The following is a 13,059-nucleotide window of genomic DNA, read 5'->3' on the forward strand; positions in this document are numbered from 1 at the left end:
CATTGCCTTTAACTATGTTTTTATTATTCTTGCTTTTGGCTGGTGTGTTTATTTTGATTTTAGACAGACACTCACAATGTAGCCCAACCTGGCCTGGTATTTGCTATGAAAACTAAACTGGGTTTGAACTTACAGCCATCCTCCTGCCTCTGCTTCCTGGGTGCTGAAATTACAAGTGTGAGCTGCAACACTTGGATAGAATGCACTTCTTCATGCATTATTAAATACACAGTGAACACTTTTCTTTCTCTGGTAATAGTTTCAGGGACAGTGCTGAGCTTCTCGGGCATAGTCTTCCTCCTACGTGGCTGATTTTGCAGAGCCCAGAGGCATAAATGAGCAGGTAAGGTAGCTAATGGCAGGGGTTATAAAAAGAGTCAAATGAATGGCATGAGATTAGCTCATAGGATCTACTTTAAAATGTGTAGTAAGTGGAGGCATCACTACATGAAGAACAATTAAGCCAGAAAGTTGAAAAAGATTCAGCCCTGCAAAATTCAAGGGAAAGAGTGTGCCTGCCACAGAGAGTGGTACTTAGAAAGCCCTGAAAGTACTGTGAGGTCTTTCATTGGGAAAAAGCTTCTATGGATCAAACCTGCCAACCCGAGTCTGATCCCTGGAATCCAGGAGAAGGTGGAAGGAAAAAATCAAGTCCACAAAAAGTGTCCTCTGACATCCATACACACACCGTAGTACACACACACACACACACACACACACACACACACCTGTGATGATAATGATGACCTGATGAGATGAAGAAGTTTGCTCACAAACCAAGTGGCAAGACGTGGTGAGAAAAGATCAGATCAAGAGACATAGGTTAAGTCCCAGGAGGGTCAGATAAGGGGTTCTGTCAAATGAGATTCTAGAAGCTACAGCCTAGTGACTGGCCTGGGAAAACAAAAGTACACCTGTATTCCATGTACTTCCATCCTGTGCTGGCCCCTCAGCACCTTACAGCTCTGTTTCCTGAACTGAAAAATTAGGAGTTATAAGCATAGTGGTATCTGAGCATCCTGCCAGGTTTTTTTAAGTTTTATTCTTGATGCGCTTTGTAGGTGATGAGAGAAGTGGGCTGTGCCATCCATTAGCCGGCCTCTGCTCTGGCTCTTCTACCCGTTCCCTCAGACAGTAAGCATTGCATGCTAGGGACTGAAGCAGATCAAAAGAGATCGCAAATATTCTACATGCTCCAAATTATAACAGGATAACGGAATGGAAAGAACATAAAGGGCCCTGGGGTGGAATTGGGGTAGATTGAATGGGCAATCTTTCCTTAACTCTCTTTAGAAGCTGTCTCCTAGAGAAATATGCTTTCTCTGTTTAGTTCTTAGTATTTCAAAAAACCCACATAACAAAAAATAATATCCTGGTTGATGATTTTAAGCATTTTATGTATTTTAATTTATTTAATTTTCTATGTACAAGTATTTTAAATCCATCTATATGCATCTACATGCATGCCTAATGCCTCCAGAGATCAGGAGAGCATCAGATCCCTTGGACCTGATGGATAGATGTGAGCCACCCTGTGGATGCTGGCCTCAAACCTGGGTCCTCAGCAAAAGCCATAAATGCTGTTAACAATACTGAGCCAACTGTCCTACTCCCTCATTTAATGTATTTAAGAAAAAAAAACATTTATTGACTGATTTTGTGTTGGCGCTCAGATCTGGAGATTCACAGGTGAAGCATTTTACTCTGCCACTGAACCCCGCTGCCATTTAAGTGCATTTTTTAGACTGCTCCTTCAAAACAATTTTGTGATGTAGGAGTCATTAAAATTCCAGCATGGTTGGCAGAGGGAGCTTTCAAGGCTCCTCCCCTGCCTGAGAAGCAATTGGCTGATTGCTGCTGAAGACTAGAGAATCAAGTTTCTTTATGGTTGTGATTTCCCATGCTCCAGTGGATGACCCCAGACCCATGCACACATGGTTAGCACTAATATGACTGGGGAAACTATTACCTAATTAGTAATAATGATGATTAATAATAGAATAATAAGAGTTATCAGAGAGATAGACTGGTGAGTCCTCAGGGAGCTACAGGGAGATGGTAGGGACATGGATAAAATTAAAATGCATCGTATACACGTATGAAATATTCAAAGAATTAATAAAATTGCTATTTCAAACAAGGAAGAAGTTGAGATTTGTGTATCTTAGCATCTTATCTTACATAACTTTCTTTAGCTCTTCAAACAGGGCTAATGTGATCATCAATGGACAGGGTAGTATGGTTTGAATGGGAAATATCCCCTATGTGCTCCTGTGTTTGAGCACTTAGTCCCCAGCTGATTCTCTGTTTGGAAGGTTGTGGAACTTTTAGGAGGCAGATTCTCTCTGGAAGAAGCAGGTAGTTGCTGGAGGCAGGCTTTGAGACTTGATAGATTGGTCCAACTTCCTGTACATTCTCTGCTTTCTGAGGGTGAATGCAATGTGAAAGGCCAGTCTCTTGTTCCTGCCACCACGTCTACTTCGTGTAATGCCATGTCTTCCCTGCCATGATTGACTGTAACCCTCGGAATGGTAAACCAAAACATTCCTTTCTCCCTTAAGTCACTTTAGTCAGGGTGATTTATATTATCAACGGAAAAGTAACTGAGAGAAGAGACATGCAGTTTGCCAAGTATGGACAGTATGAGAAACGATTTGAAATTTGGAACTTGGATTGTATACCATAGAAAGCCTATGCTCATAGTATATGGCTGAACACATTTTAAATGCACTTAATGGGTTTTAAGACTCACTGTCTCCACTGAGGAGTTATTCTAAAAATGTTTTCTGGGTCATCTATCAGGCCCGTTATTCTTCTGAATGCTTGAGGAAGAAGGCACACTTGGACATGCTTGTTTTATAAATATCTATTTTAAAAGAGACAGATAGCTGACTAAAAAAAAGATGCCAGAAAAGTATCCTCACAAAGAAATGAAGTTTAATAGATCATATTGAAATGTAATGTTACATTGCTTTTATGAACTAATTATTGTTTACTTAGTAAATTGTATAGGCTTTGATCGAAATCGTCAGTACCTCAAGAAACTGACTAATGCCATAGCTTCCACATATGAAATTTAAGGCTCTTAAAATCCAGATTTATTTGCGGAAGATGGGTCCCCTGGTAGTTCTAAAATTGCAAACCACCATAGTTACACTATTGAACTAACTAGTTTTTTTTTTGGGGGGGGGGGTTTCAAGACAGGGTTTCTCTGTGGTTTTGGAGCCTGTCCTGGAACTAGCTCTTGTAGTTTTATGTCAACTTGACATAAGCTAGAGCCATCTGAGAGGAAGGAATCTCAATTCAGAAAATGCCTCCCTAAAATCAGGCTATAAGCAAACCTGTAGGTATTTTCTTAATTAGTGATTGATAGCGGAGGACACCGGCCATTGTGGATGGTGACATCCCTGAGCATGTGATCCTGAGTTCTATTAAAAAAAAAATCACGTTGAACATATCATGAGGAATATGCCAGTAAATAGCACCTCTCTGATGTGGGATATCCTTCTGTATATGTGTTGCTTTTATTGATGGATAAATAAAGCTGTTTCAATGACTTAGCAGAGTAAAGCCAGGTAGAAAATCTGAACAGGGATATATAGAGAGAGTAGGTGGAGTCAAGACGCCAGGTAGCTGCTGAAGGAGAAAGAAGCCGGAATCTTAACGGCAGGACACAGCCTCATGGCGATACACAGATTAATAGAAATGGATTCATTTAAGATGAAAAAGCTAGCTAGGAACATGTCTAAGCTATTGGTCAAACAGTGTTGTAATTAATATAGCTTCTGTGTGATTATTCAGGTCTGGGTGGCTGGGAAATCAAAAAACGGTCTCCATTTACACCCCTCCATGGCCTCTGCCAGGGCTTCTGCCTCCAGGTTCCTGCCCTGTTTGAGTTCCTGCCCTCAATGATCTGTAACTGTGAGAGAAATAAACCCTCTCCTCCCCAAGGTGCCATTGTCATGCTGTTTCATCACAGCAACAGTAACCCTAAAAGGACAAAATTAGAAAAAGCGATTAGTATTGGGAATAACCAAAAATAAACATATGGTATCTTTCTGTGCACTGGCCTTCATGGAACAGCAATGGGTCACTGCTAAGTCATAGCAAGGTCATAGTTAATCCCACATAAAACTCTTCAACCATAGCACAACTCCACACATTGCATTAATCACCAGCAGTATTTTATAGACAATTCCGAGACAGGGGTTTAGTCCTGCCCCAGCTGACATTTCATTGATAAACTTAAGAAAGACAGGGAGAAATTTAGCCACTAGAGAAATTAATTTTTTGTTTTTTTTTTTAAATAAAAAAAAATCACAAACCATTCATTCTTGCTCAACAAGCACATTTCGTTTTGAGCCTCTTGGTTCGGACCAGATCTCAGACAATCAATAGAGAAGCCTACTGGGCAGTAAAACATCCAAGGTCACAATCTGCCACTGACTGCATCCTACCGAGACCCAATCCAGATCTTTCTGGGGGCAGTGTCGTTCATCTCTGCTATCCCTCTGGCTGGGGAATTACACACAAAAGCTGCCATTCCATGGAAGTTCAGCCATTTCTACTTAGCTTTTCTTTTTTGGGGGGATGGACCTCTCGTTTTGTAATATTGGTCAAAAAAACCTAGACATAAAAAATCCCAGATGCAGACTTTTGTGTGTTTACAGAAATAATCCATACAACTACAGCAAATGAAACTAAAGCCAGTCTTGCGTATGCAGAATCAGGAGATGAGACTGAAATTCAGATGCTGTACTAGTCCTCTTGGGGAAACACCCTTACTAATAACATACACTATGGCCATCATCGCCAGAGGGTCCTTAGAAAGCTAGGCAGCCTGTTTAGGCATTCAAAAGCCCAGATTTTCTATTGCTGGCTACCCCCACCCTTTTCCTTACTCTTCCAGAGTAGCTGTGTACTGCCTGGGGCTACTTTGTTTGATCTGCAGCCACAGAAACAAGCAAAGTCATTTAAACCAAATGTAAAAGATTAGGAAGAGGAATGGGGAGTTAGTGAGGTCTGAGCAGAAGAGTGAAATATGGGCTTTCACACCAAAGGAAGGCTTTAAATTGAACATGACTTCAGGAAAAATCAATTTGCTGTTTCCTTTCTTGTCATAATTCCTCCCAGCAACATGACTGTTGCCAATTACTGAAGGGCTATCATTGCATACACTCTTGCAACAGAGTAATCACACAATGTAATGTTTGTGATGTCACAGTCAGTTTCCATGGTGATAAGAGAGAGAAGAAAGGGTAGGGGGCTGTCACACCATGACAGTCCCTGTGGTAGGAATAGAAATGCTGCTTCTAAAGTCACTCATGGTGCTAGGGACTTAGAACTATCATTAAAACCATTGGGCGGAATGCTAGAGAAGCTAAGAATGCCAGCTAACCACAAGGTAGGCATCTTGTCCGTAAATATAATTTTCCAATCCAACAGCCATTAGAGAGAATACTAGGGGACAGCTGAGCATGCAAGTGATTATTATAATAAATATATAAAACCCTGAGGGGAAGGAAGCTACTGCTTTCATCCATTCTCAGTCCTAATTTCTTTTTTACCTGATCTGCCATCCCGCTGAATGTCCACATGGTACCATTCCCCATCATTGGCTTTCTTCTGAGTGGCCTTCACTTTGATGGTGCCTGAGCCCATGTCAAGCAGCAAATACAGGTTGCCATCAAGAAGCTCCACAGCAAAAAAGTCAACTTTTGTGTTCTTTTGGCTCCGGATATCTTTCCTTTCTTGGGGTTTCCCATGAGTGAAGAGGATCAGGCCATTGGGCTCAGTGGTGCGAAAGTCAAAGGAGATGGAGCCCATACGCTTGGTGTTCCACTTGGGCAAGCTGATGTAAGCCTCTGGGGTCTCAAAGTTGATGGGGTCCAGCGTGGCCACATTCTCACATTTGAACACAACTTCCCCGTAGATTTTCATCTTGGTGTCCCCAATCCGGGCCAAGCGAGACAGCTCCAGACGAATGTCATTATTCTTATAAACAACCTGTCAAAAGCCAAACAAAAGTGCCATGTGAATCAATCTCGCGAACAGTATCAATCCATCACTCCTTGGGCAGCCAGGAAAAGGGTCTGAAGCATCTTCAGGACATAATGGTCTGAAACAACATGTGAAGCAAAAGACTCATGAAAAAAAGCACCCCAGGAGATGTCTGGGCATATACAAGCACAAAATGAGCTTTTCCACTCTCACTGTCTGCCTTTTCTCTTTCTCCTGGTACCCCGCTTCTGGATGTCACAATGTTATCAATATGAGTTTCTGAGAAAAACTCCAGCGACGCTGTGCTGTACAGGTGCAATATACAAACACATTTATGAAAACATCCTTGGTAAAAGGCCACAAACAAATCTTGATGACCATCAATAATAGACAGCACACCTCTATAATGGAACACAATGCTGCCTTTTAAAATTATGTATCGCCTTCAGTTTTTATGTGAGTCCTTCCAGGTCATTTTGTTAAGCGGAGCTAGATCTAGGACAAACTGATAATTACCTTACCATTGTATGACAATGGAGAGTCACAAATACATAGGTTTATATAAGTATAAAGTATCTTTGGAAATTACTATGAACTGTAAGATTGTCAGGACGGTGGATTTGTGAGATTCATACTCAGAACTGGGAGATTTACATTTTCACAATATCCCCATGTTTTGTCTGATTATTCAAAACTATGTGGACGTATTGCCTTTAAGGATGATTGACTGGGCCTGCAGAGACAGATCACTCGGTAAAGTGCTTGCCACACAAGTGTAAGGACCTGAGTTTGGATTCTAGAAGCCACTTAAAGCTGGATGTGGTAGTGTGTGCCATTAATCCCGAGGCTTCTATGGCAGTATGGGAGACAGAGGCAGGAGAAACCCCTGAATTCCATGAACTGGGTAACCTGGCTTATGTATCCGTCAACAAGAGACTGAGTCTCAACCTAGGTAGAGTTAAAGATTAACACTTAAGGTTGTTCTTTCATCTCTACACATGTCATGCCATAAGCTTGTCTTATTTATACACACATAAGCAATATAAACACACACTGAAGATTTTTTTAAATGATTGAGAGCTATGAGTGTTGGTTAGGAGGAGAGTGCTGTGGAATATTAGTTTAAGATGTGGTACATTCATTTGTGCTGTGGAACATTTGCTTAATAGTGCAAAGATGTGCTGCATTCTTTTATGGTGCATTTCTTTAACTCTGTGAAGCTGTGTGACTGTGCCTATGTAAAACATCTGATTGGTCTAATAAAGAGCTGAATGGCCAATAGTTAGAGGAGAGAGAAATAGGTGGGACTTCCAGGCAGAGAGAATAAATAGAACAGGAGAAAAGAAAGCAGGGGAGGAGTAGAAAAAGGAGAGGAGGACTCCAGGGGCCGGTCACCCAGCCACACAGCCAGCCAGGAATAAGAAGGAAAGAAAGGAACATAGAATAGAGAAACGTAAAAGACCAGAGGCAAAAGGTAAATGGGATAATTTGTTAAGAAAAACTGGCTAGAAATAAGCCAGGTTAAGTCTGGGAATTCATATGTAATAATAAGACGCCATGTGTTTATTTGGAAGCTGGGTAGCAGCTCCCAAAGAGAAAAAAACAACAACAACAAAAAAAAACAAAAAAAAAAAAAACAAAAAAAACAACCACAGAAGGGTGTGTGGCTTTATTTTATAATCACACTGAATATGCCCTCAATACAGAGGCAAAGGATGATACCCTAATTTAGACAGTTGAGGACTTTTACTTAGATGAGGATTGAAATTTACAAAAGAAAGTGGTTTATACAACAAGTTAATTTGTCCTATAAGATGTATATCAGGTGTTTCTGTCTCCATGTTCTCCCCGAGGCACAGTTCACTTCCACATGGCCGTGGCCACAGTCTTAAACAGAGTGGGTGAGTGGGAGGGGAAAATGAGACTATCAACTAAAGATGAAAAAGTCTGTTATGACTTTCCAAACCTTAAACAATCCATAATAACACGGGGATTAATCTAGATTTTCCAAAAATATTTGTAATATTTTACTCTTATTAGCACTTCTCTCTTTAACCTGTATCCCTTTGTGTGTGTGTGTGTGTGTGTGTGTATGCACACATGTTCTTGTTTATAAGTCCAGGTATGTATGTGTCATCACACACATGTGGAGGTCAGAAGACAAGCTCAGGCCTCAGCCCCCATTTTCCACCGTATTAGAAACAGGGCCTCCTCTTTGCTGCTGTTTATCTGGTCTGTGAGCTTCCAGAGATTCTCCTGCCTTTGTTTCCCCCTCACCCTAGGTGCATGGAGATTACATATGCACACCACTGCTTCCAGCTTTATATGGGTCCTGGGGGTGTGAACTCAGGTCCTCACACTTACAGCAAGGATTTTAGCTGACTCAGCTCTCTAGTCCCAGACCTGAAATTTCTATGCAGTATGTCTGTATGATCTTCAGTGTTCCAATTTCTGAGTGACATCACCTCCATACAAGAATGCTGATCATGGCGAATGGAAGGGAAAGGATGGAGAAGGTACGTGACACAGGTAGAGTCTGTTTATTTCCTGTCTATCAATGGGAGTTGAAGAGAAGACTGATTTGTGAGGAAGAAAGAATTAAGAGATGTAAGTCGGCCAGGCGGTGGTGGTGCACGCCTTTAATCCCAGCACTTGGGAGGCAGAGGCAGGCGAATCTCTGTGAGTTCGAGGCCAGCCTGGTCTACAAAGGGAGTTCCAGGACAGGCTCCAAAGCTACAGAGAAACCCTGTTTTGAAAAACCAAAAAAAAAAAAAAAAAAAAAAAAGAATTAAGAGATGTAAGTCACTTAGAGACAGCATGGCACACAGGAAGTGCCCAAAACTCTCAGCTATTTGGGGGTGGTTGTGGAGGTTACTGTTAATCTTATATCATCCTTCGCACACTCCTGTCTAACTTATACTTTCAGTAAAGCAACAAGGATTCGGAGCCGAAATCAACCTCACCATCCATTCTATTTCGGTGAGAAAGCATTAATTGGATGGGTCATTTTCATGCTATAAGGTGTTTACCTCCTCTAACCTGTCACCAGGCAACAATCAAGCAGAGCTGTTGACTTTGAACAAGTACAGTGGGATCCTCAACTATGACAAAGCATTGGAAATTCTTTACCTATTAAGTCACCTCAACCATGGATCCATCTATAGTCAGTATCACTGAAATAGTAATGATTTTTAACACTTGCCAGTACCTAATACCAAGATCTCTAGTAAAGGCTTATCATCTATCATCCCACCCAGACACCACCCATTTGGCAAACTGGGAGTCATTCCTTCATTTCATAGACACGGAAAATAGCTAAGGAACCAGCTCAGAGGCATACAGCTGCTGAAGATAGAGCAGACCCGGAATCCAAGCATCACTTTTAGATTCCATGGGCAGCACTGCATACATATTTTCTAGTATTGCCATTCACACCCAGGCAGCTCCTTATTGAAGTCGTAGAAAGTCATATATGATCAGCTTCCCAGTTCAAAAGCTGAATATCTTATTTTAGTTCCACCAGACTGACCATGAACAAAGAAGACACAGCAGGATCCTCAACTACTCAGATGAATACATAAAAGGAACATTCGGATTTGACTGGGAGTATCTCCTTTCTTATCCCCACTGTGATGCCCTAGCCTGTGTGATCTCCGAATGGAAATCAAGCTCTGCCTTGCTCTGTGCCTGAATGCAATACCTTTGACTTTTCTCCTTATGAAAGCTATTAGTGAACAACAATAACTCATCCAAAAGAGAACGAGGAGGCTGGGCCCCCTGAACAATAAATAGAGAGAGAAAACTCAAGCAGCTCTCCTTACAGGGATCCAAAACAAAAAGTGAAGAGACAAAGGCCCGATCTCCAAAAGACACAGAACTCAAGAAACATCAAAAGAGCAAATAATCCAACTTAAAAAATGGAGTACAAAAACAAAAAAATGGAGTACAGAACTAATAGAGAACTCTCAACAGATGAATCTAAAATGGCTGAAAGACACTTAATACTCAACATCCTTAGTTCTCAGAGAAATGCAAATCAAAACAACTCAAAGATTACATTTTATACCTGTCAGAATGGTCAAGATCAAAACCACAGATGACAGCTTATGCTGGAGAGGATGTGGGGTAAAGGGAACACTCCTCCATTTCTGGTTGAAGTACAAACTGTTACAGCCACTTTGGAAATCAGTATGGCAATTTCTCAGAGAATTAGAAAACAACCTATGTCAAAACCTAGCAATATTACTTCTGGGTATATACCCAAAGGATGCTCATTGGTACCACAAGAACATGTGCTCAACTATGTTAATAGTAGCATTATTTCTAATAGCTAGAACCTGGAACCAACCTAAATGCCCTTCAACTAAAGAACAAATAAAGAAATTGTGGTACATTTACACAAGGGAGTACTACACAGCAGAAAAAAATGACATCTTGAAATTTGCTGGCAAATGGATGGATCTAGAAAAAAAACATATTGAGTGAGGTAACCCAGACCCAGAAAGACAAATATATTATGTACTCACTCATAAGTGGCTTTTAGACATAAAGCAAAGAAAAACCAGCCTATAATTCACAACCCCAGAAAACAACAAAGAGGACCCTAAAAGAGACATGGATCTAATGTACATGGGAAGTAGAAAAAGACAAGATCTCTTGAGTAAATTGAAAGTGTGGGAGTCATGGAACAGGGTAGAAGTGGAGAGGAGGGAGCAGAGAAAAATGTATAGCTCAATAAAAACATTAAAAAAATGAATATCAAAACCAACTCCTCTATGGAAAGAGTACAGTGCTGGGCCCGGGACTAACAAGGACAAACAAATGCAGATTACTGAAGAAATGATCGGGAAAATCGGGGGCAGAAAGTGGATAGTGATAACTAGACTTCTACCAAAGCCTCTTAGTAGGCAAGCTCTCTACTACAATCCCAAAACTGCTTGTCTATGTATGTTGACTTTCTTCAGAGGTGGAAAAAAAAAAGCCAACATCTTTCTTTGCTAACAGTAAGTATTCTTTCTGAATCTCAATTTTATTTTCTTTTAAATTTATTTTTAAGCAATTTTTTTCTCATTTTACATACCAATCCCGTTCCCTCTCCCTCCCCTACTTCTACTCCCCCTATTTTCCACCCATCCCTCCCACCCCCCCCCACCCACTCCTCAGAGAGTTTGACATATCACTTTGAGGCAGGACCAAGGGCTTCCTCCCTGTATCTGGGCTGAGCAAGGTATCCCTCCAAAGGAAATGGGCTCCAAAAAGCCAGTTCAAGCACTAGGGATAAATCCTGGTCCCACTGCCAGTGGTCCCACAGACTGCCCAAGCCACACCACTGCCACCCACATTCAGAGGGACTAGTTTGGAATTATGTAAGTTCCCCTACTATCAATCCAGAGTCAGTTCCCACTAGCGCAGAACAACTACAAGGTCATCCTTGTGGATTCCTGGGAATTTCCCCAGTGCCTGGTTTCTGGCTAGCCCCATAATGGCTACCTCAACCAAGATATATCTTTCCTTGCTCTCCCTCTCTGTCCTTCCCCTATCTCAGCCACCCCATTTCCCTCATGTTCTCTTCCCCTTCTCTGCCCTTCTCTCTTCCCCCTCCCCTTTCACCTTTCATCCTCCCCTCCCCCACATGCTCCCATTTTTCCCCAGGAGATCTTGTCTATTTCCTCTTCACAGGGGATTCATCTCCCTTGTGGTTCTCCTTGTTACCTAGCTTCTCTGTGGTCATGAACTATAGACTGATTATGCTTTGATTTATGTCTAATATCCACTTATGAGTGAATACATACCATGTTTGTCTTTCTGGGTCTGGGTTACCTCACTCAATATTTTTTTTTTCTAGTTCAGTCCTTTCACCTGCAAATTTCAAGATGTCATTGTTTTTTACCGCTGAGTAGTACTCCATTGTGTAAATGTACCACATTTTCTTTTCTCTACCCATTATTCAGTTGAGGAGCATCTAGGTTGTTTCCAGGTCCTGACTATTATGAATAATGCTGCTGTGAACATAGTTGATTAAATGTCCCTATGATAAAAGTGAGCACCTTTGAGAATATGCCTAAGAGTGGTATTGCTAGAGCTTGAGGTAATTGATTTCCAATTTTTTGAGAAACTGCCAAACTGATTTCCAAAGTGGTTGTACAATTTTGCACTCCCACCAGCAATGGTGAAGTGTTTCCCTTACTCCATATCCTCTTCCGCATATGCTATCATCAGTTTTTTTTAAACTTAGCTGTTCTTACTGATGTAAGATGGTATCTCAGAATCATTTTGATTTGCATTTCCCTGATGGCTAAGATATTGAGAAATTCCTTAGGTGTCTTTCAGCCATTTGAGATTCTTCTGTTAAGAATTCTCTGTTTAGATCTGTATTCCATTTTTAATTGGATTATTTGGAATTTTGATGTCTAGTTTCTTGAGTTCTTTGTATATTTTGGATATCAGTCCTCTATCCAATGTGGAGTTGGTGAAGGTCTTTTTCCATTCAGTTGACTGCCATTTTGTCTTATTGGCTGTGGTCTTGTCTTACAGAAGCTTCTCCGTTTCAAGAGGTCCCATTTATTTGTTGTTTCTACCAGTGTCTGTACTACTGGTGTTATATTAGGAAGTGGTATCCTGTGCCCAAGCATTGATGGTTACTTCCTACTTTCTCTTCTATGAGGTTCAGTGTGGCTAGATTTATGCTGAGGTCTTTGATCCATTTGGACTTGAGTTTTGTAAATCTCAATTTTATTCATCTCCTCAATCCACACCTTCACAATGATTACTTCACTATTCCAGGTTAAGAGCAAAAAGAAATTAAATGCTATACATAGTAGAACAGAGCAACTTCTCAACTGTCTCAAAAATCTAGGGAAAAGCAATGCTACATCTTGATCTCTAGCAACGCTGGAACTCTGCTGTAAACAAGCAGCTCCAAAGTGAGATTTTGTAGAATAGTTGCTACTAAGAAGAAACGGCTAAGAGGGCAATTGTCTTGCAGTCCTGAGACCCTCAAATGTCTAGCTCTACTGCTGTCACTGTCTCTCTCCCTCCTACACATACTCTAAGCAGAAC

At 41.1% G+C, this 13,059-nt stretch overlaps 1 protein-coding gene across 34 annotated transcripts in view; it reads right to left on the reverse strand.

Annotated features, from left to right (window-relative positions):
* Positions 1–13,059, reverse strand: part of Nrxn3 (neurexin 3) — a 1,560,627-nt gene that overhangs the window by 1,038,251 nt on the left and 509,317 nt on the right. For all 34 annotated transcript variants that reach the window (XR_009057835.1, XR_009057834.1, XM_057782568.1 and 31 more), the window contains one exon: positions 5,568–6,006. Coding sequence is in view for 32 of the 34 variants with exons in the window: in XM_057782568.1 (XP_057638551.1) it covers positions 5,568–6,006 (439 nt within the window). In the remaining 2 variants the exon portion in view is untranslated. The remainder of the gene's footprint in view (positions 1–5,567; positions 6,007–13,059) is intronic.

Source organism: Chionomys nivalis, chromosome 10 (assembly GCF_950005125.1).
Source record: "Chionomys nivalis chromosome 10, mChiNiv1.1, whole genome shotgun sequence".
Classification (NCBI taxonomy): Eukaryota; Metazoa; Chordata; class Mammalia; order Rodentia; family Cricetidae; genus Chionomys; species Chionomys nivalis.